Source organism: Strigops habroptila, chromosome 7 (genome assembly GCF_004027225.2).
Source record: "Strigops habroptila isolate Jane chromosome 7, bStrHab1.2.pri, whole genome shotgun sequence".
Classification (NCBI taxonomy): Eukaryota; Metazoa; Chordata; class Aves; order Psittaciformes; family Psittacidae; genus Strigops; species Strigops habroptila.
The window spans coordinates 16056144-16080186 of NC_044283.2; the positions used below are offsets into that span (position 1 = coordinate 16056144).

Sequence of the window (24043 nt, forward strand, 5' to 3'; positions counted from 1 at the left end):
ACTGGGAAAAATAGCACAGCCATAGATCTGCTTGCTATCCACAAGCCACTGCTGAGCACAATGCCAAGTGAAAATGATTTCACAGTATTTAGCTTCTGTGTACAATTTGATACCTTTTCACTGAATTTAAACCACGTGATTGAGACAACAGTAATATTTTAGGAAGAGCCCCAGAAAAGGTGGGGCAAGGGGGCATCTATTCACTCAGTCTAAGCTTAATCAGCTACTGTTGGCATTGTCACCCTACAGCAAAGACTCCAGACCTGAGAAAAATACTAGAAGAAACCAAGAGAAAGGTGGGAAATATATAGGGGGACCTATATTTAGTGCTTTATTTTAGCACTTTAGTTCAGTCCAGCCAGGCAGTTGTAGCATACTGTGTTCTAGGCTGCACATGATGCTCCAAAGGCTAACTGGAAGCTCAGTGCACAGGATACAGCATCGGTGTAGCATGCCACCACAAGATGCACTACCATTTCAGCTGCTGGAAATAAAACATTTAAAGGATAAAAAAGTTATCAGAATACATGAATTGAAGCAATACTGATCCATTCTTACTGAAGCTGTGACTCAGTGAATATGTTTAAAAGAGGTGAAAACCTCTCCTAAAAACCTGTCTACATTATTTATGAGAAGAAAAACATTGCTATTTATAACCATATTGAGAAGTATTCTGGGAAAAGTTACCTGTTTGAAGGGAATAAATTAGCTTGTTTTGTGCACTCTTCTGTGTATGTACTCACCTACCTCCATCCCCAAACGGTATAATGAATAGCATCACTTTTTCCACCAGGGAAAATAATGAGACACCTGTCATTGTTATTACGGGTCTCCAATAATCATGTCCAGCAATATAATATTGATATACATTTCTTCTAATACACTATTACAGGTGCTTTTTATGGAGGAAATTACTAGCCACTTCTAACAGCAGTCCCTCATTTATTTCAACATTTAAATCAAGAAAGAGGCCTCGCCTTTCAGTAGGAGAGCTAGGTGCACACCTGTAACTATTTTCTGTGAGTACTGTGATTAATGAGAGAAAATTTATGAAAATTCATTTGTTTTCTGTCAGTATTTTAGTAAATATCACTTCTGGATGTTCTCACTGTAAATTTAAATACATTTAATTTAAAAAATATAAGTATTTAAATCTTGGAACCAAAAATAAATACTCCTAATACACAATAAGCATCTTATCAACGCCGCGGGAAGATTATTTTGGGGTTTTTTTTAAGAACTTATGAGGTGGATGAAAATTCAGTGCTTATTTTTCTGTTTTGTGATATATTTAACATTTTTGTGAATAGTCTCTCACCCAAAGCATCACAAAACAATTGCCATTACGCATTTGCATGCAATATTATTGCAGTTTGCAATTAGACAAAAATCCCATCAATAGCCAGAATTCAAAACCTGAAGCAAGTCTTCTGAAAGTTTAACTCTTCATAAAAAAAAATCCAAACCATCCATTTTCAAATAAGCAGCTACATTATTATTATTATTTTTTTAACCTATTGAACATTTGAGTTCTCTGGTTTGAAAAACCAGCACTTGGAATTGAAAAATTTATTCTACTTTGCTTGCTTATCCGTATAAATAGCTTTGACCAAAAAAGTCATATGCACAAAACAGCAGAAACTAGTGTGTTCAAAGATCAGAACATATTACAAGCAAAGAAGCTGTAGTACAACCTTGAAGTGCAATTTCTCCTATTAGTTTTGAAACCAAGAATTCAACAAGTATTTCAGATGGCCGACAGCAGTATTAGACAGAAAAGTATTAGAAAGGATACCTGCTTTTCCTCTTGAGACACACTGAATACGAGTTCCCAAATTTAATACTAAGCAGCAAGACAGGTAAGGAGTGCCAGAAGCATAATGTATTTCCTAAGTACTTTCTACTGCTATCTTGATAGCATGTCAAAAGATAGTCATAACTGGTAAACCCTTCATAAGCCAACTGCTTCATCGTTATAACTCTTTTTAGGGATGGGGAAGTATTTCAAGATCTATCCTCCCAACTGCCAAACAACATGCATTCTGAGATCACTGTCAACACAGCACACTACAAATTCAACTTTCCAAAAACACAGACTACTTTAGACACTTCGAAGCATGGATAATTTGAGTAACATAAATCTAAAATTCCTATTCAATAATGAATTCAGCACACAGCCAATAGGATGCTTTAGAACCTCAAATAAAAGCTAGCCATTTAAGAAACAACAGTGTTCGTGGAAGTGGAATCTCAGTTTCATCCTACTGAACCACATGGTAATAGGGGAGATAAGGCATTCAAGTCAGAATGCTCAAATTCACCAAAGTAAAGTTGTTTTATCAATAACGTTAAATAAATGAATAATTTAAAAGAATCAGGCTCTCACTTCACATTTTCTCCTGATTAGCACAGCTATACATACCGCTATTTGACATCTGAAAAAGATTGTTCTTCTCAAACTTCTTGAAAACACTTCCTTTTATTTCAACGAACTGCAATGTTTAGAAACAGCCAGTTAGTTTTTATTGATAAAAAACTGATACAAACAAATCAGACAAATAATATGCAAATAGACATATGATACACAAAGATGAAGGATGCTGAAAAAAATAGGGTAGCTGTATAATACTTACATTATTGGACATCATGATGGTAAGCAGTGATTTGTTGTGGGAGTTGAAGGCCACATTAAGGGTTGTTGCTTGAACCATTATAAGAATAGCATGCAGGACTAGATAGCAGGGTTAAGGAAGCATCTTTGGAAATATTTTACATTACAACAATACTAAACAGTACCAACCCTCAAATTTTCTATTTTGTTTCCAAAGTTTGACAAAAAAGTTTCTATCTCCCTATCAACTAGATTTACAGCAAGACAGTACTTAAACCTCTATAAGGTACCCACAGTGCTCTGTAGCATGTAGTAGTTATGCTAATTTTCTTGTTCTAAAAGAGCCTAATGACATTAGTCAGGAGAAACAGCAATACAACCTGAAGGAAAAAAAATCTGAAATAAAGATTCAGAGTTAACCTAAAGATTTCAGAGAAAACAGAAGAAAGTACAAGAATTTTGAATTCATCGCCACATCTATCCGAGTACATCTCTCTACTTCATTAGTTCACTGTAAGGTTACTTCAGACTCATTTGCATCCTGAATATGCATGAGTTGAAATGCCCTTCATTGAAAGAAAATGTTTCAAGCTAGGTTTTTTTAACATTCCACTAAATAACAAAACCCCACTTTCTTCCAGACCCTGTGACCCAAAATACTCAAATACAAATCAGAAATGAAAATTTCCATGAACTATCCAATTATTGGTTTTCATTTTATTACGCATTAGGTATTTAAAAAAGCTGTCTACTACTGCAGCAGTATACCATTATGAAGGTTTTTATTTAAGAGCAGGTTAAAAGGTTTTTTCCATTAATTTTAAAAACCTGTAGAACTGGCAATTTTACTCTGAAAGAAAGGGAACACTGATTGAGGAATACTATCAATTTCTCAACTATATTAACATAAAATAATGCACAGCAATTACTCTGTAATTTAATTTAGAAAATTTTGCAATGTATTGAAGAAAAAGGATACAGACATACAGCACTGCCATGAAGAAGTGAGGAATCACACCTATGTGAGCTCTTTTTCTTTCCTTAGGTTCTGTAGCTGTCCAATAAAGAGCATCCAAAATATCTTGTCCAAATGAAGAAAACAGACGATCAGCCACCTAAACAAGAAAACCTTTTTACTACCTTAAAGCAATATTTTTCTCTCCAAGACTTGAATATGCCATTGTAAGTAAAACTCAACCTAAGTTTCCTGTATTTATCACCTTTCATCTCTTGCCCATTCCATTTCCATTTCTGGATTTGATATTGCTCCTTTTGTATACTCAGCAGCTTACTTTCCCTCTCAAATTTACTATCCCCTTTTCAACAGTATTTACAATACATAACCATGTAGCGTTATCTTAGATGCTTCCTTGGAAGACATCCAAGTACAGTTCAAACATCAGCCTTTGATAAAGCAATATATGTGTTTCCTCAAACTATCCACCCCTCTGGGTTTAATGGTGGGGCGAGAAAGGAGAGCGGAAGGAAAGAAAGTGAATTTCCAATGTGCCATAGGGAACAACATCAGCTTATAGGTACAAAAAGGACTGAAATTATAGAAATAGTATTTAGTTCTATAGAAATTATTTCTATACAGAAATTTATATACTCTATAGAAATAGATTTGCCTGTGCTGTTTCCTTACATCTTGGAATAAAGTATATACTCAACATAAACCTCTGCATAAAGCAGAATTTAAAAACAAAAGTACTATAATACAACACCAAGTGATCAAGAGGGACTAGAAATACTGCTAAAAAGGGAAAATTAGTTTGAAGAAAACCCTACAAACATCGGAAGTGTAACTCAAAAAAATATATGCACAAGTAGGAAAACCCCCATAGCAGTGGTTCTAAAGACAGGAAAAACTTGGAGAGCAATCTGAGCTTGTAATTCAATACCACAGCAAGAAGGTCACATGGAGTTACATCAGTTCTCAACACTTCATCATCAGCAAGCACGTAAAATTGAAGATTGTTACGAGCAAAGACTTTTTTCTGCCTATACACTACAGTTCACTAATTTTAAACCTAAGCTGCACCAGATAACAAAAACAGCACTTCAAAAATTAAATTTGGTGTCACAATGCATGTCTGGCTAAAAAAAAGGGGGGTATCTTTCATTGCTTACTAACTCAACCAAACGGAAATAGTAGTGATTATCTCTACTTAACAAAGACAAGTGATATTTCCATTTAGCATCTTTCTGTAAGACAACAGTTTTGGACATGTTAAAAAACCATGTAGCACTATAGAAGGAGATGCACAATGTACCTGCAAATACTGAACCATACTATTAACTAGAAAATATGTTCTTGGGAACAATGTAAGTAAACCCAGATTCGGGATAGTTTCCTGACTTTGTTAATCATGAGTTCTAAACATAAAGATACTGAAGGGAGAAGTCATATAGTTTAACCTATTCAAGCCAACATTTGTCGAAGTTTCATAAAATATGAAGGTTGAATTAAACCAAATATTACTTGAGACTGGATGTCTCAAGTAAACTGTACTATATGCTACACTTTAAGCATCACCTATGAAATAAAATGAATAAAACCATAAGCTCCTGAATTATCATAAACCTGAAGTTCAAAAACCCATCAGTTTGAGAGATATTTACAGTGGTAGTGTTTTCGGCTTTTAAGTTTTGTAAATTAAGGTGGTCTGCATTATTAGATTCCTGCTCATTGTGATGACCCACACTGAGTAACTACACCTGCTGTGGTAGCATCAACTACAGAATGCTTAAGAGTTTGGTAAGTTTTTGTTCACAATATTGTGAGGGGTTTAATACATAAAAATGGTGACTTTGCTTTCCTTTTTATTTAGGCAGTGATTTTTTTTCTTAGCTGACAGGATAGAAAAATATTAAAACCCAGCACACAATATTGCTGCTTGCTTTTCCAAATATGACTTACCTAAACCCTACATGCCGGCTCCAGGCTCCAGCAGAATTCCATGGTGAGTGCTGTCACCAGCGTAACGCACACTGGGGCTTCACAAGGAGCAGGAGCCGGTGGGTCTGAATCTAAAAAAGAAAAGTGTTATTTAAGCCAAAGGTGCTGAACGCTCCCCTGAGGCTGTCTACATGGAGCATTCAGCACAGAATTTGAAGTTTTTGCATTCATTGTATCTGCCCGGGACAATACTTCCTGGACTTTCCAACAGCCGAAAACATTAGGACATTGTAAACATCTCTGCAGCTCAATGAATTAAATGAACTAAAAAATCTTCCTATTTTAAAAATTTGTGAAAATGTAAAGGTTGTTGGTTTTCTTTTTTTTAAAAAAAGCATATTTAACAGTTCCTTAAAAAGCATCGCTTGCATTAGTAGTAAAGACTAACAACAAAATTCACTGAAGTAGTCTAAGCAAGGCAATATTCAAACTATTGAAAGCTATCAACTGGTGGGATCCCATGACATGTTCTGCTAATACTGTGGCTGCAAGCTACCATGGTAAAAAAGTCCCTTAAAAAACATGCCCTCTGCCTGGCATGTTGGGTTTTATGAGACACCTTGGAAATTAAATACCGTTTCTGACTTCAGGGTCTAATATAATTTTTCTAATAACTTTGAGTGGTAACAGACTTCCCCCTTTCCTAAAAAACAAAACAACACCCCCCCCCACCCACCAAAAAACCCCCACAAACAAACTCTCCTCCCGAAAAATCAAACCCCCACTTCTTCGTTCAGACACACTTTTGGTTCTGCCAGACATTAGCAAAGAAATTAATCTCTTTGTTCAAAATAGAATGGCACATGGCTTCCAAATCACAGCAAACGCTGCAGTCTCTCCAATTATGTGGTAAGCACACAGTGCTGTACTTTCTAAGCTTTAAGAGAAGTGACTTGAAGGAGTCTTGAAATAAAGAGAAATTACTTTGAACACATTTATTTATTATATTATAATCTCTCAAATTATGGAACCGTACCATACAATGGTTAGGGCTGGAATGGACCTTAAAGATTATCTAGTTCCAACCCCTATATATGGATGAATATACAAACACGACTAAAATCCACATAGTAACAAGTGCCAAATGCCTTAAATCAAAGGAAACAAACCCCTACAAAGAAACAATTGAAGTGGCTTTTATGATATTTATTTCACTTAGGATCATAGAATCATAGAATATTTAGGGTTGGAAAGGACCTTAAGATCATCTAGTTCCAACCCCCCTGCCGTGGGCAGGGACACCTCGCACTAAACCATGTCGCCCAAAGGATAATGAAATGTGTTTCTTATGCAATATTTTCATATTTTAACGAACAAATGTCTTTAGACAAAATATTCAGATTTTGCACAAAATGTAGTCTCATTTTAGCAATCTTCAAACAAAGGTACAACAGATGTTTAAACAAGGATTAATGTTATTCAGAGATCCCAGAATCCTAGTAGCGTAACTCTTGTGTACAAAGCTCTGATTTAAGAGGTTGTACTCCTAATAGGTCCTATATTCGCAGGATGGAGATAAGATTGTAGCTATGAAATCATTATTTACTTTGTGAATCATTGATCATAGAAGTGCAATTAAAAATTTCACACTGTATATTACTAACAAAACAAAAGATCTCTCCCCCCGCTCCCCAGACTTCTCTTTATCTTACCTCCCAAACCAGAATTTCGTTTTCTTGTTTCACTATATTCACTTAAGTTACTGTTTATGTACTCAGGCTTTTGTTTGCTAGCCCAGACTGAGATGGGTTAAGCAGTAATGTGTCTTTGCAAACAATGAAAGCTACACTTCCATAATGAAGAACTAAAAAACAAATTCTGTGTCTTCTACTATCTTCCTTCTCTCCTTTCTCTCAGGATATTACCACTATTTCAAACTAATAGTTTCTACTTTTCTCAATTTCAAAACCTCACTCACTCTACTTCTTGCATTTCAGTTTAAGGCATTTCTTCTTTCATTTCCAGTTTTCAGTTTCCATTCACATAAACCGATTAACAAGCTCCAGGAATTAGGCAATATGAAGCAGTATCTACAAAATCTATTTTTCATGTACTTGCCAGTTTCACTGCATCCAGGCTTACTACTATGGGTGTGTGCACATTTGTGAGAATATGAGATGTGCCATATTCTAAATACAAATACTGTAATAGAACAATATTTTAGATAGTCTGAGAAAAAGCATGCTTGATATTCTGATGCCAACATTCTTACCTCCAGCATGTTATAGATGATGTAGAGCTTTATGACAGACTGTCCCCTTATCAGATGATACATCATAGAGTAGTCAACATAGTGCATCATGAAGTAGCAGATGACCAATATAACTCCTTTGAGAATGTCACATACCTGAGCAGGTTGTAGCAAACGTCTATCACTGAAATACAAAGGGCAAAAAGTTCCACTAAATGTCATATACTCACAAGATACAAAGTCAATACGAATTTACACAAGCTGTTAATCAAGGATATATTTTAAAGCAGTTTATTACTGCTCCTTCCACTGCTCCTGACTCCAATACATCAGGAACACCCATAACCACCACAGACATTTATAGATCACGCTCCTGAATAGGATCACATTGTCTGATCTCCCACATCCCTTTGGTTAAAATAGTGTATCTGTTGGGCAAGAACTCCTATTTTCTAAAGAACCTTCTGCATGCATGCCCTCTGGTTTTTGATTTACCTTCCCTCTTCCAGTCAATTTTGCTTATCATTTTGAATTCATCAGTTATAGAAATTGTATTTGGTATAACCAAAAGAAAAAGAAACGAAACAGTCATCTTCAATTTCACTATAATGAACTGGATGCTGAGGAACGGGTTCTAAATGCAATTCAGTATCTTCTTTTAGCTCTAAGCTCTGCAGCAATAAATGCAAACAATCTGACATTAGAGCTTGAGTCTGATCTTGAACCAATCAATGCAGAAGTTTTCTGTCTGTAATCCCACAAGTAACCCAGAAGTCTAAATGAGTCATTATACAATTTCATCCTATAAACTAAAGCTACAGAAAGAAAATAGCTTTACTTCAATTGCCACACTAGCATCCATAAACGTAATGACATTGCAAGGCAGTATTTACTTGTCTATTTACTTAGTTTAATATTAATAGGATGCAAAGCATTTAAAAAGTCTTCAAATTAAATCACAAGGTTATTTGAGAATTAAAAGTAATAAAATGGAGAAGTATTTCTACTACACATTTATTTTTAATACACACTGAAAGACTTTTGCAGAAGTTATCATTTTACAGAAGTCAGAACCAATTAACAGAATGCAAGTTATGAATTTTCATTGCTGTATTTTTAAATCACGAGGTTATCCAGAGATTAGACAATGCTCCCATAAACTGATAACACATTTAGAAAAAAAAATTTGAGGAAGTTGATAAAAATTCATGCTATTTTTAAAAAACATCCAAACTATTACTTATGATCTCTGGGAATCAAGACATTTTACAGACCCGGCAGACAAGTCAAAAATCCCAGCCACCTGTCTCATTCTATGTAAGCACAACATCTGAGCTAGAGCGTTATACTTCAGGTTTCTTTGTTGCTTTCCATTCAAAAGGAAGGAGCCCTGAAAACAGTATTCCTGTATTATAACACCCATGGACCACACAGTGTCATTCCACAATGAGCAAATCATGCTCATTCTAGGAGTATGAGTGAGATCATGCTCATTCTAGGAGTATGACTGAGAAAGTTTCCAGAGCTCTCAGATTTACTGAGACCAGCTGCTCCTTCTATTATATACTTTTTAATGCATGATCTGTATTAAAATTAATTATATTCTGAATAATAGAATTCAACCTGTTCCAGTGCACCTTAACTGCTTAAGAGTGGCTTCTCACCCTAAGAGACATTTTCTTGCTCTCAGAAGTCAGTAACAGCAACCACACCACATTTTATTTCAGACTAAGTCCTTGATAAAAAGCCTCGGTGAATTTTCTTCGCCCCAGTTGAGTTGTAGCTGAAAACACCAATTAAAAAACTTAAAGTACCCATTTTCCAGCACATCCTGTATTTGCCTGCTGCTTAAAGAACCTATGATGATGCCCCTGCATGACACACACACAAAAATGCCCTCTCCAACCTGCAAAATTACATCTTGAAAGTTTAGTGCCCTATTTAACTACATCTCACTTAAATGATTATACTTAAATATGTTAGCATATATTGAAACATTTATAGGATTTAAGCAAGCCCACGATTATGATTACCAGTCATACGCTGAGTAATACAGCATGTTCCTTTTTTTCCAACCTACTTCAATTTTGGAAGTATATTCCAAGTCATTTCAGTGTAAGTCCCCCATTCAACATTCATACTGAGCAATACAGATTGGGATAAAGTGATAACGATATTATTACTTCACAACAGTAATGACAGGTCTTAGCATGTGAAAAAGAGAATCAAAATTTGTTACTCAGAAGTCTAGCATCTTCATTCTTCCAGCCAACACCTACCTTCTCATTAGAGAAGGAGGGAGTAGAGAAAACCTGACTAGCAACAGGGACACCCACTTCAAAAACCTATGTTTTCGAAGTTTGGCAAGGTACCAATTTGTATGATGCGATGGTCTCTTGCTGAAACGCACTAGTAAGCAGAGTCTGTTTATGAAGTTTCTGAAGCAGTGCAGAAAGATTCACCCAGGAAAATGCTTTGATGTTATCATGCTAAAGATTTTCTGGCTCACGAGGAGCATCAAAGATGCTCAACCACAAGTACAGTCACAAGTCTCTGTTACTCTGTACTGTTAACCCTATCACTCTTTTGCTTGTGTTGATTTTCATCAGTATGACTACACTCACTTTAGTAAAACCAACTCAGGAGAAGCTAATGTAAAAGCAGGTAACAGCCACCACAGGGGAATACAAACTCTATGAACAGACTGCACACAATCAAGAGCACAACTGCTCTTGTAAAGGTGGTCTCAACTCTGAAAACTAACTCAAGAGAACAATGCCATATGAAGGTGCATCCAAACTTGCACACAGCATCCTATATACTGGAAAGATGAAGATATTCTGAGAATTTGCTGCTTACAGAACAAACTGAGTATCACTACCATTCAATTCAAAGACTGCCCAAAAGGATCAGATCAACTCCACTTGACTGCTGTGCCTTGCAGGAATTAAGATTTTGTACAATAGAGTATGTTCAAATTATGTTTTTCAAGAATTTTACCTCTAAAAGTGACTTGGATTTAGTTTCTTTGTAGTCTGTATATCTAGAAAAAACTGCAGTAAGCAGTATTTTTTACTTGTGACATTTTAACTAAAAATACTCTGTATCAATGTTCTATTCAGAGTTGTACAGTAACTTCTTGTGCTTCTCATGTACATGAGAAGCAGAACCAACAGTAAAGCTGTGACAACTTCTTCAAAACATACCTTTAAAAGAAGTCACAAAAATTTCCATACAGTTTCAATTTACTCAGCTTGATGACAGAAGAACTGTCAGTATCTCTAACCCCTAGTCAGTATAAGGGATTACTGCAAAGGCTGAGTACATAAAACTGCTTTATAGAAAGTAGAAAGAATATCCTGGCACTTACAATATATTCTAGTACTCTTTCATTGTACACTAGAAAAGACCCCTTCATATTGAGTAGCAAGTAATCTATGGTCTACAACTAACACATTTCCAATTGAGAGAGATTAACCATGACTACTGCATAAATCCACAAAAGCACTTTCACTGCAGCAGAATCCTTTTCCACTCTGGCTAATAACATTTACAAAAAAATAATATAAAACCAGGAATAATTATATCCTACAAAGACAAGGAAATCAAGTAAATGGATTAAGTCTAATGATTTGTCACCTTTTGGCAAATACACAGAACGAACCGCAAAGCCTGCAGTTATGAAATGATGTAGTCAGTGTTCAGTGAGAACTGAACATTGCAGTTTTAGTGTATGATCAGGCTCACACTGTTTCAACCTGTATTTGTCACAAATCATTCCTATCCTAACTGTTTAATACATATAAACACACAGAGACTGATGCGATTTTATGCCTGCAAAAACTCTCAGCCCACTCATTACACAGATCACATTTTCTTCATTCATTTCTTTCATTGTACATTTCTACTTATTGTCTCCAATAACTACACAGTGCCAACAGTGGAAAGTACTTTCAGAACAATCTTGAGCACTAAGTAATGAGACCTCATGACTAACGACACATACAAATTCATAATGCTGTATTCATCAACATGCATACTACAGAATGTCAAAAAAAGCTGGTACCAGTCAAGCTATGACAACTATACAAAGGTCAAGAAACGAACAAGAAAAACATAGCATCGTGCTGATAATACTTTCAATATCTCATTTGAAACCAGGGAGCCAAGAGGTAAGAACTAGACAGTACTGAGCTCACAGTATGATACTGTACAACTCTAGAAACCACTGAACAGAGATAAGAGAAGTTGAAACAGCTTAGCTCATTTTGAAAGACTTTGTATTTTTATAGTTGTGCATAAAGTGTGACACAATTCAGAGGGAAAGATTTCACATGAAAATTAGTTATGAGTGATTTTTTCTTATGAGCAAGAAAAGGAGAACAATAACATAACTATCTTATTTTATATTTAATGATTCCAGTTACAAAAAAGCAAGCAGTAGAATCTTTCCTTAGAAATCAGATGGTCTTTTCCTTCAAAGCTACCCCAGACATGCAGTGATGCTGCAGAAGTGAATTAAATATTAATACTTTCCCAGCTTCAGTGAACTCCGCTCTTAGAAGACAGTATCATGAGAGCCTTTGTGCAAGATGCAGTTTCTTTAATATCCTACTGGATTCCAGAAATAATGTTATGTGAATTGTTTCACAATTTAGCTGATTACATAGCTGAACAATAATTTAAATTACAGCTTTCACATCTCAAACCTGTAAATATGCAGGTTCAGGGCATTTGGACTGTCCTTCAGATGGGCCTTATTAAGATACACAATTTCTGCCTTTTAACCTAATTATTTTCTGACATTATTCCATTATTACTTGCAACATTTTTTCTACAAGTCATGCTCTCCAAAATGCTCTTTACAGCATTTGACAAGTGGTTTCCTTATGCTAAGCCTCGGGTTCCCAGGTTCAGCTGTACAGACTAGACTATCAAGGAAGCAAATTTTTAAATTAAACTTCTTCAAAGTATCTCAATAGTAAAGAGTAAGGCTTATCCATTCTATTATCCACTACATAAAATTTTGTATTGCTTCACTATTACTACCACTGAATACACCAAGCTGTTTAAACAGGAGATGATCCTTCAATCTGTGTGAATTTAGAGTGAAAATCCAAGCATTCCTAGCAGATAAACTCTCTTACACTGAAACACTAAGTAGCAAATTAAAACAACACAGAAAACACACACAGGGACTTCAATATTCTACAGTATACACTTGACAAGATGTTCAAACTCCTTAGCCTTTGGGTACCTTTATGATTACACCTACTAATGGATAGAACATCTCCACTGAAAAAAACTATTGTCTCCAAATAATATATATTTCACAAATGCATGCTTAAGTGGATATACAAGCTTATTAATCATTTTAACATAAGTGATGTGCAAGCCTTACTAAAATACTACCCTATTCCACCACACCATGCTTCTGTTTCAGCCCAGCCAATTAACAAAACAAGAAGCATGTCAAGCTCAATACTTATTACACAGCATTTGAGGCAGTTGAAAGTGCAACTACGGCAGAATTTATACAGTACACTAACTGACATCAACCAAGAACTAGGAATTCAGAAATCCAGTCTGTTACAGAAAAAAGTTATGCTTTTCAACACAACTCAAAAGCTCAAGGTTTAATACTCGTGTTTCAAGCTTGCCAGTTTATGGTTTGTCCACCTTGAGACACATTTAGGTAGACTGAATCCAAGCCTTTCCTCTGTTTAGAAAGCTACTGTATTGGTGCATATCCTCCCCCTTTGCTAAAAATAAGCAACTTCCCTTATAAACAGTTATGAAGAATCACTTTGCTATTCTATAAAATTAAATTCAAATACTATCAAATCAGAATATTACCAAATATTCTGCGCATCCACAAACTTGTTCTATACATTTTAGGAAAAAGGAAAAAAAAAAAAATCTAAATTTTTTTAATGATTACTTGTGATATCTATGAGAAAATCCACTATTATAAAACTAAGTCAAACTTACTTCAAGGTATACATAAAACAGCTACCCAGTGAAGAAAAATCTGCTGTGGAAAAACAGTGTTCATCAGAAGCAACCTCCTTAGACAAATGAAAGTTTAAGGAACTAGTTCCTGACTGTCATTTTCAAGGTATGTCTTTCAAGGTAGATCATGACCTTTCAAGTATGTTATCATATTTCATAAAGTAATAAGAGTTCTGTCTCCATGTACTGATTGAAAAACATCAGGTTCAATCATTCATAAGGGCTGTGACCATACAAATGGTCATACTACCAATATATAATGTTTGTGACAGTTTCAACTGAAAAGCATGCTGGATCTCATAGTATCTTTCCTTTAAGTTATTAAAGAAGCAAAACAGCTCAAGGCTTTCAGTGTATTGGCATTTGGCACTGGCATCTACCCCAGCAATCCCCTTTTCATTCCAGCAGCTGTACAATTACAGTTACTTAGCATTAAGTAGAATATTATTAAAAATAAATCACAGTTCATTGATATTTGGCTTTAAGATGTTACAAGTCACAAGTAGCTAATGAATAAGTTTGCTTAAGTGGCTGACTTCCGAAAAGAACGAGATTGGATGTTAAATGCTTTAATAAGCCTTCCTTATGGTTAAGCCATTTGGAACGTAAAATGCACCTCAGGACAAACTGTAATTCACTCTTGCTGTATTAAAAAAAAGGGTCTAAAAAAAAAAAATATCTCAAAACCTCTCAGTACAGCCGTCTATGGTATGCTTTTCAGCAACTGTCACTGCAAAATGAACAATGTTTTAACTTGTATATTGTATACAAAGTAATCAGTAGACAAGTATACTTGTCTGAGTACTTAATTCCTGTGACAGCCGATGCATAAGCACTCTGCATATATTATTTTAAAACTTAACTCTGCACAGTCATATGCTATCATACAGCTTCTTCACTTTTGTCTTCCAGGCTTTCTGGTCCCCTCAATTCTTCTCAACTAGTCTGATTACATACGGTTTTCCAGTCACCTTGTAAAGTTGTTCGGTTTTTGATGCCCTTTTTTTTTTTTCTTTTTCCAAACCAACAGGAATTCAATACATTTTTCTTGTTTAATTTTACAGTTTGCTGCATTTTCAATTGGTCCCTTTAGTGTAGTCTCATCCAAATAATTCAGATTACCCTAAACAATTATTCCTTCATAGTTAGCACTAAATTTCCAATACTGATCTCACAGATACAGTAAATTAAAGACATCAATGCACTATTATTGCAATAATGCTTTAGAGAGATATTTTAATCTTAAAATAATGAACTTAACCACCTGCATACATATACATCCATAAACTCTTTAAGATAACAGTATTACTTCTATAAATGTTATCGTACTATTAAAAAAACCCTTTCATTATATAGGTTTATTGTTCAGCTAATAATTCACTGAAGTGTTCTAGCACTGAGGTTACAAGCTTGTGCAAGAATTTTATAGTATACCTTTTCTAACTGTATTATTTATTAACACTTTGAAATAGAGAGGCAACCACTGAGGTTTATGTTAATTAACAATATATTTCAGTTATTGAAATGGTGGTCTAGTTAAAGTTTTGATAAGGTACCTTATTTCTCTATTTTTACATCACACATACTTGTACGGCAACTGAACCATGGTATTTTGGTTTACATGTGGATAGTTATATTTAGACTTGATCAAAGTCTTAATCTTTCAATGTAGCCTTCATTAATGAACAGCTGTATTATAAATTTCTAATCTTATACGAAGTATTAACAACCGGATTAGCACATAAGGGAATATTTTCCTGCTAGTATAGCAAGTAAAGGTGTCAGGGAAAATAAAACCCAAGCCAAGTTTGTCTGCAGGGCATACACCAAGAATTTTCAAAATGTGCAAAGTGATTTATTGGAAATATTTTCCTACAAATATGCTCCAGTTTGAAATTAAGTTTGGCTTCCAGAAGCAGCTTTTTGATCAAAGTAGCTTTATTTTGATCAATCCAATTCGATACTTTAAAAAGAGATACGGTGTACAGTATGCAGGGCTTCACTGTTGTAAAACTGAGACATACAGACTAAGTGATGAAAAAAGCATGTCCCAAATGAAGAATTCTAAGATACGAAGAGCTGAGTTTGCCAAGGTTTCAGGTGGCATTTCATTTCTCAGACAATAAAAAGCCTCTACATGCACACACCACAGCACGAGACCATGCTAAGAATGAAATGAAACCAACCTTGCTGTTACGCCCCGATGAAAGCTGTCTCAAAATAAATAAAAAAAAATTGAGGTTTCAAATAAGTGACAAGTAAAACAAGCTTTCATTAAGCTTTCATCTTTTTCATAACAGAATCAACTATAACTGAAGTCAATAAATGAACATATGATAAGGTGCTATATTTTATTATGCAGAGAATCAAGTCTAATACTAAGATACCTGGCAATGAACTTGCAGAACTCCCCAAAACTTACATTAAGCATTACAAAAAAAACCTGCTTGAAGAACACACAAAAATATAGCTATGAACTTGACTGAAGCATTACTTAGAATGAATGTAAAAGAAGCTTAAGGCACTACAGCAGGGGGTATAGCTTTTCCAAGGCATCATCTTTTAAATTGTGCTGAACTGGTCTGCAGGCACTCCATGTAAAAACTGCTTTAAATCTATTAAGATCACAACCTATTTCCACAGTGATGCAGTTCCATGTGAAAATATACCTATCATAAACAGCACTGAAAGAATTTCAATGTGTTGGTTATTGAAACCAAGTGTTGGTTTCTCCTTTGAACTATGTTGACTAATTTAGCTATACTATTCATTTGTAATCAGCCTTTTTACTGATTACATTTAGATGTGTAAATTTGGCTGACAGCACAGAAGGAAAAAGAAAATCAGAACTTACTCACCAAGGAGGAATCCCTGTGACACCACATTCCATCCTATAAAGGAAGTGAAAGTGCTCTTCCCTTCGGTCTGATTTACAAGAAAGAGAGAAAGAGAAGGTTGTAATGTTGCTACACTATGCACTGTTATGGAAAGGAGAAAGGAGTACTTGACCTGAGAGTTTACTACAGAAAATACTGAATGCACCTGCCTTCTTTTGCTTGGTAGAAAGCCACACATTTTGGTGGACAGATGCACTACTTTCTCCATGAACTTAACCAGACAATAGGAAGTTTATGTATTTAACAACTAAGGCCCTCAGCAAAAAATAAGTGTGCAACAAAGGTTCAGGTTTATTTAATAACCTGATAATATGAACAAAAAAATAATGTCCATAATAGAATGCCAGTATATTTGTTTTGGTTTGTCTGGGTTTTGTTTTGGGGGGCTGGGAGTGGGGTTTGATTGGTTTGTTTGTTTTACCCCCAATATGCTTTGCTTCTACAGTTTCTTTCTTGAACTAATGCTGTTTTATTTATTTCCTACTGAAAAGTGTAAATCTATGACTTCACAGGAGGGTGATGGGAATTTTAAGAGGTATATATAATACAACTGAAGTTAATGATGTTATTGCTGGCAGGACCTAAATCCACTTACTTTATAGAGAAGAGAGTGGAGTAAAAGAAAAACACAGAACACATTTATAGTCTGTGTCTGTTTCTACATGGAAAAAATGTAAAGATCTTGTCAATCAATCTTCACACAAGAAAATTCATAATCTGCTTGTGTATTTTCTTAAGAAAACTAGAATTTGGAGGGGGAGAAAAAAAGTCTCACTTGCCATAACAAGTCCTTACTTGCTTTGTGGAGAAGATGGAAAATGGTTTTAAGCGTAATTAAATTGGGAGTCCCATCAGAGTTTCACTAACATACTATTTTAGTTTTCATATCTTGGTGTTTTTCAAATAACACAGAAGAGCTTTTCCACATTCCCACAAGAGCTTTTATTGGTGTGTAACATATTTCCAAGAAAAACAAGAAGTTAGCTCTATAGAAGTGTTTGCAAAGCAGCAGAGATATTAATCTGCACAGAATCTCTGGGTCTGAGGTCTTTAATAAAAAAAAGTGTCTGAATTGCAGAAAGAAACCCTACCCATCAACCACAGGTAGGGTTAGTTTTAGGAACCTATCATTGAGGACTGTAATTCTGAAGAGAACTCCATCAAGTACACTTCTCTCTTTACCTTAGATTTATTGTTCCAGCAAAGTATGTGCTTTTATGATGTCAAAGAATAGTTTAATAAAATGAGAGTAATTTAGAAGATTTGAAAAGAATAATTCAGGAAACTTCTCTCCATGACTTGGAATACCTCAGAGCTGGGGTGTTGTTTTTTTTCCTGTAATTTCAGAACATGTCATTTAATTTTGTGAAGTGTTTGTTAATTCTTAGGAGCACTCTCCTATTTACAGAGCATAGAAGTAACAAAGTTGCACCTGCCAAAACCACCACAACGTGATGATTCAGCTTCTGCCAGTTTGACCACAGAGATTTAACCAGCAGCTTAGTTTAGTTAATGACAGAATCTTGGATTCCTCTGACTGAAGTTTTTAGCTATGTTAACACCAATATAGCTCTGACAAATACATTGAACCAAATTTACTCAAATGGAAAGATCAAGTGGCGAGCAATGACAACTTCGTAGTCAAACTGAAGCACTTATACTGTCTAGGCAGAATAAGGAAACAAATTTAAGATACATTACTCTTAGTTCCCTTTCAGAGCTCTGTAAAATGGAATATTAAAACATGAGGAACAGGCTATGAAGCACTCCCGCTACATTTAAGTACTGCACACAGTACCATAGACAGGAACTAGCCCATCTTACATAGAACGTGGTTTTACTGTTTTAAAGAAACAATGGGTAATGTAATATTTTTCTATACTGAAAAGAGCAGATAGTTATGAGGAAATAAAGGAACTGAAGAGTAAACTAGAAGGGAGACGGAACACTCACTGCTCAATCACTTCACTGAGATGTTGAGAAAAAAATCTAGATGAAGGGAGGAGCACTTTTATTTACTACACAGAATGGAATATGATGTGGCAGGTTCAAGTGCCAACTAGTCATGTTTCTCAACATTTACTTGACATTTGTGAGAAAGAGCAAGCTAAAAGATAAACAGCCACCTGCTTTGTAAGTACCTTTTGTAACTACAAATGTTTTACCTCTTGAAATCTATTTTGTTAGATAAAAATCTATTTCCTGAGTGAGAAGAAAATCCCAAATCTTTTTTGCTGTAAGAAATCAAATCAGCATAACAACAAAAAACCCCACCCCAAAATCAAAATGCAGACTCCGAATATTTGGAAATAAGAATCATTACATCTGAAAAAGTTCTAGTACGTACTATAAATATGAATTGTGAACCTTTGAGTAAAAGCCACCAATTTTAAAACATTAACGAATTAGACAAAGCCTCAAGTATTGAACAAATAAAGAGATTCTAAGGAAATAAATTCCATAAGCCTTTGAGGAAACTGTGACAAAGGAAATTGCTTCAGGAGTTGTTACATAAACAAAGTTTTCTTCACTCAAGATAATCTCAGTTTCACTGCATCTTACCTGATAACACTTTAAAGTTAACATAGCCAAGTTGAACAGATTAAACTGGATTCTATCCTGTATCATGCACTAAAAATACTGTCAAGCAAGCAGACTAAGTTTTAACATTGCAGGTGGATGTACACACGTGTGAGTGTATATGGTACGTTCAAAGTCACTTTCTTCAGTATATCGAACAATACCCCAAACCAGAAACTGGTCCTTCAAATTTTTAATTGTAATTTCAGAAGAGCAGAAAACCAGTCAAAAAGCAAAGCTGAGTTTATAAACAAGGAAGAACACTTTTTAAACAGGAAAAAATAGTAAGATCCAAGCGATTTCTTAAAATCCATTATATTTGCCTGAATTTTATTATTTTAGCAATAGTATCCTTACAGATATTAACAAATAGGCACATAATTTGACCTGTCATGAGGCTAAAACTAAATAGCTGCCATATTTTTTATACAGCTAGGAAAACTCTCAACATAATGAAATACTGAGATTCAGCTCTAAGTTAACAGCACAATAAAATATTACACTGCCACCTAGTGCCTATGTTAAGCATCACCGAAGTACAAACATTTCCAATTAAAACTAGGCTTTAAAATATTATTTCTTCCACAACTAGACTAGCATTTACTCTAATCAGAACATACATTCTAAACAAAAGCACTTCACATATGAAAAACTATTAATAACGCAAATGTGAGCAACTACCAAAAAAATTAATTGGCTACCATAAATCAACTTCAAGTTCGGAGCGATCCAGAATGAAAGCCCTTATATATTCAAGGAAAAGTTACAACACTGATACAAATAATCCCTTTATTTTAGGCCACACTTAAGTCTTACATAACCAGCTTTACCATGAAGTTCCAACTTCTAGAACAGAAATTAGTTCCATCCAATTTTTGATGCCTACACCAGAAAGGCAAACCAAAAATCCTATGAATTAGCAACAACTTCTTCATATTGATCTGAACAAAAAAGCAAGGCATTAAGATCTAAAATGTATTAATATTATTCTAATTAGTTAGTCCCATCCAATTACTCTCTAAGAGTCTTTGAAGGAAAGAAAATAACACATTTTATTCAGGGATTCTTTGGGCAAAGTTTACCATGCAAGTATAAGGAAAACTGTTGTCAAAAAAAAAAAAAAAAAAAAAAAGCCAAACTTCTGTTTCAATATCAAAGAGCCTATCAAAAGACCTGAGCCAAGTCATTAAAGCCAATCTAAGAAATCTTGAAACTGTTCAAATACATGTTGGTTAAAAGAACAAAACTATAGGGTAAGGTTACATCTCTGTCCTTTACTAACCTGAATATGCCTAAGTGGTGCTGTTATCAAACTGTTGTGTCTGAAGAAAACAACGATGACAGTTAGTGACTGGTGGCAAAGCTTAGAGATCCCACATACAAACACCCTTGTTTTGGCTAGTTTAGACCAAAACTTCTGTTTTACAGCGGAAGAAATCATTAGTAGTTCAAACAGCACTGAATGGCTATAAAATTAAACACACACATAAATAAACATTATTTAAGGGTATCAACACCTTTCTCTTGAATCAACTTACCGTAAGCCATAGCAAGGCAAAGTGATGAACCGGAACATTGCCAGAAAAACTCTCAAAGGAAGGAGGGTGAATATATACAGAAAAGCATCCAGGCACAAAAAGATTCCAAAAAACATCAACTAAATTACAAAAATAAAACAAAAGTATGTTAGTAGTTTATAAAGAATTGTATGACTTTAAGAAAATTACATTTACATAAGACTAGTTAACCAAATAAGCACAATACTCTCGCTTGTTCAATCTGCTGAACTGTAACAAAAATAACATGCTACGCACTTGGAAGACTATTCAGCAAAAATTCTGCACCACAACATCCAAGCAGCAAAGGCTTTTGCAGACCTCCATGGCTCACTGAACTCAGTCTTTACTGGATAGATGAATTACATGTGGATATAACTGTAATTCATTTTCCAATGGTGACCTTCCTCTAAGGTTAAAGAAGTTAACGTTTTTAACCTTTGGGGTTGTGGTGTGTGTCAAGTAGAGCTGTGTGCACATGTACACAGCCATTTGCTGCCTACCTCCTTTTTAATATGCTTTTTTTTCTTACCTTGTTAATTCTCTATTGCACAGCTAATTATCAGATGTGGTAATTCTCCTTCAGAGAATACCCACCTTTTTCATACAAAGAATATAAAATACAAAGAGGTAAACTTACAGTTGCCCTCAGTTTAAATGCTTTCTCCTTAATTTACAGAAACAGTTAAAGCCACTTCATTATAGCCACGCGCCAAGCAATTCCGTGATAATTAAACTAGACCTAAACTCTGCCCTTAGAAATCTCTTAATTAGAAAGCTCTTGTATACCACTCTCCCCACATGACCTTCCTTCTTCATTTACTTTTTGAATTTATCTAAGATTTACCTGAATGAGACTCTAGACGTAGGCTTTTACACCTCTGTCACACCAGAAGCTACTGTTTTTTCCTGCAAGGAAAACCACCAGCTACACAATTAAGACTAGCAACTTCTAAGCAGGCCTATACGTCCATGACAGATATGCATTTAAAGTTTTTATGTATTGCTAATAGGAAAGAAAGACACTGGTTTGGGGAGTGGGAGGAGAGCAAACCAAAGGACAAGTAAATGACTTTCAACTTCCACAACCTGTTTGCCTTTCAAAATACCTTCTTTATCAGCTTGAGCAACAGCCAGTTCAATGTCCAATGAGCTAGTATCACCGATATGTACCTTTCTCTCACTCATGCATCCTTCTAACTTTGAAAGCAATCCTACAGAATACACTCCAGTACATCTCTCTGCAAGCCACTGATGACTGACTAGGGTCTAAGAGCACTGCTACCATTTCTGAACTGTTGCCTTCCCTTCTAATATTATTTCTACCCATTCTGCAGTCTGGACTTCAGTATCACCATGACATTAAAGTCTTCTCTCTGATACTAACTCGTTCACCTCTAGTACTGTTTTCTAAGATTTCAGCAGAGACTTATCAATCAAAATAATCAGGAGCGGTGGTTACAAATAATGGATGAATTTATCCATTGCATTTTAATATGCCATTAAGTTACCCATTTCTTTGCTAATTTTTAAACCAAGTGCTGAATATCCAACCACTGAGGATGACTGGAGCTGAACCTGTATCTTCCTTTTTTTAACTCCTTAACCCAAGCAAAATAGAAAGATAGCCTGTCATTTTGCCTCTGCATTCTTTGAGGGCATCTTTGTAATCTCAAAAACAACTATGCATTTTCTTTTTGATTTAAACAGACTCTTTCTCTCTGCCTGGGGCAATTACAGGTTTTCACATTCTATAATCTTGCATTAATACCTGCAATTGTTTAATGTCCCCATTTTCCTAATTTTTCACTACACTGCACTTACACGCACTTGCTGAAACATAATCAGCACTGAACCTTACCCTCATTTTGGTAAACGTTATTTTTGCTGTTATATTCCAGATACTCAGGAGCTAACAGAAAAGCTTAATAAGCTTTTCCATCATCTTAACTATGCTTTAGCAAAAAAGCTCAAAGTTTAATTTTGAGATCAATTGACAAGTTTTCCTCTGAGACAGTACAATAAGGACCACCTTTCATTTACTATAAATAACCTATTACTGTGAAGAACTTTCACTGAAACTGCACAAAAAGCTTGAGTGGAAGTAGCATTTATATTACAAATTATCTAGTTTGTCTAAATAAAAAAGTATTCAGAACAACAACAAAATATTACCCTTTTAACATCACACCCCACTCTAAAATTAAGTACATGTAACAAGTCTATGTTAAAGAATATCTCCCAAGATTAGGCTCTGATAAATTCACTCCAGTTTATTCTCACTCTATCCGATTATGATTTTCCTTCCTAGTATGTAATTAATACTATTGGGTAGTAAACAATACAAATGATTAAGAAAATTCTTCTCTTCCTTTCCTAGTGCCTCGCGTGCTTTATTTCAATTAAGCAGAGTTTTGATTGTCACAGAGGCAAGTGATGATCTGTACACTATTCGGTTTACTTTCTAGGTGCTCGTCATCATACTTTTTCAACAAGTATGATTCAATTTGCTACAGCTAGTATGCATCTTAACGTGGACTAAGCCCATGCAAAGAAGTAATAAATTTATTTCATAATCTCTCTAAAAAAAGACAAACATCACTTTTTAAATCCACATGCTTACTACTCAGTTTCATATTCTTTCATATTAAAAGTACAGACTGAAGTTTGATTTACCATGCAAAATCCATCAATTTCACCACTTACAGCATCAACCTTATTTATAAAAGACTGTTGGCCTTGCCTTGTTCTTAAACACTGAAATTTTTATTGGAAATCTATGCAAATTATCATTCAGAATAATTCCTGTGACTTGGAGAGGGCATGTAACAGTATACATAATTACAGTGGAGATGATGTAAAACTGCTATAATGTTCAACTGAGACTCTACCATAACTGGAATATTCTACCATTGAGAGTAAAGTTCACAGTGGGACTGTGAAGACAACATCCCTGGAGAGATCCAACTGTATCTGGTCCTGAGTGAGCTGTTGTAGGTGATGCAGTTTTAAGCAAGGGCTTGGACTACATAATTTCCAGAGGTCCATCCCAATTTCATTCATTCTGTGATTTTCTGCAGTAACTGACTGGGAGTTCAGTTTTGTGAAAAAAGGTCTGAGCAAGGATGAATTTAATGATACTGAAGGAGAAACCTGAGGGCTGCTGACAAAAGGAATCCTACTGTCCCTCCATACAGCTACCCGTCCACCCTTGTGAAGGCTCTGGATTCTCAAGAA

General features: G+C 35.1%; 1 protein-coding gene and 1 long non-coding RNA gene across 4 annotated transcripts in view; both read right to left on the reverse strand.

Moving 5' to 3' along the window:
- Positions 1 to 24043, reverse strand: part of TAPT1 (transmembrane anterior posterior transformation 1) — a 50647-nt gene that overhangs the window by 18032 nt on the left and 8572 nt on the right. Inside the window, exons 1-7 of one of the 3 annotated variants that reach the window (XM_030492988.1) lie at positions 20789 to 20882; positions 16632 to 16698; positions 15960 to 15983; positions 7783 to 7945; positions 3591 to 3726; positions 2634 to 2731; positions 2423 to 2492 (exon numbers count right to left, since the gene is read on the reverse strand). In XM_030492988.1, coding sequence (XP_030348848.1) covers positions 2423 to 2492; positions 2634 to 2731; positions 3591 to 3726; positions 7783 to 7945; positions 15960 to 15983; positions 16632 to 16698; positions 20789 to 20798 — 568 coding nt within the window. In that variant the 5' untranslated portion in view covers positions 20799 to 20882. Of the gene's footprint in view, positions 1 to 2422; positions 2493 to 2633; positions 2732 to 3590; positions 3727 to 7782; positions 7946 to 15959; positions 15984 to 16631; positions 16699 to 20788; positions 20908 to 24043 lie in introns of those variants that run through there. The other 2 variants (XM_030492986.1, XM_030492987.1) reach the window with 2 other exon arrangements.
- LOC115610901 lies at positions 5593 to 6648 on the reverse strand. Its single transcript, XR_003992385.1, has 2 exons — positions 6314 to 6648; positions 5593 to 5641 (listed from the first exon to the last, which is right to left on the reverse strand). It is a non-coding gene; the product is annotated as an uncharacterized LOC115610901 (long non-coding RNA).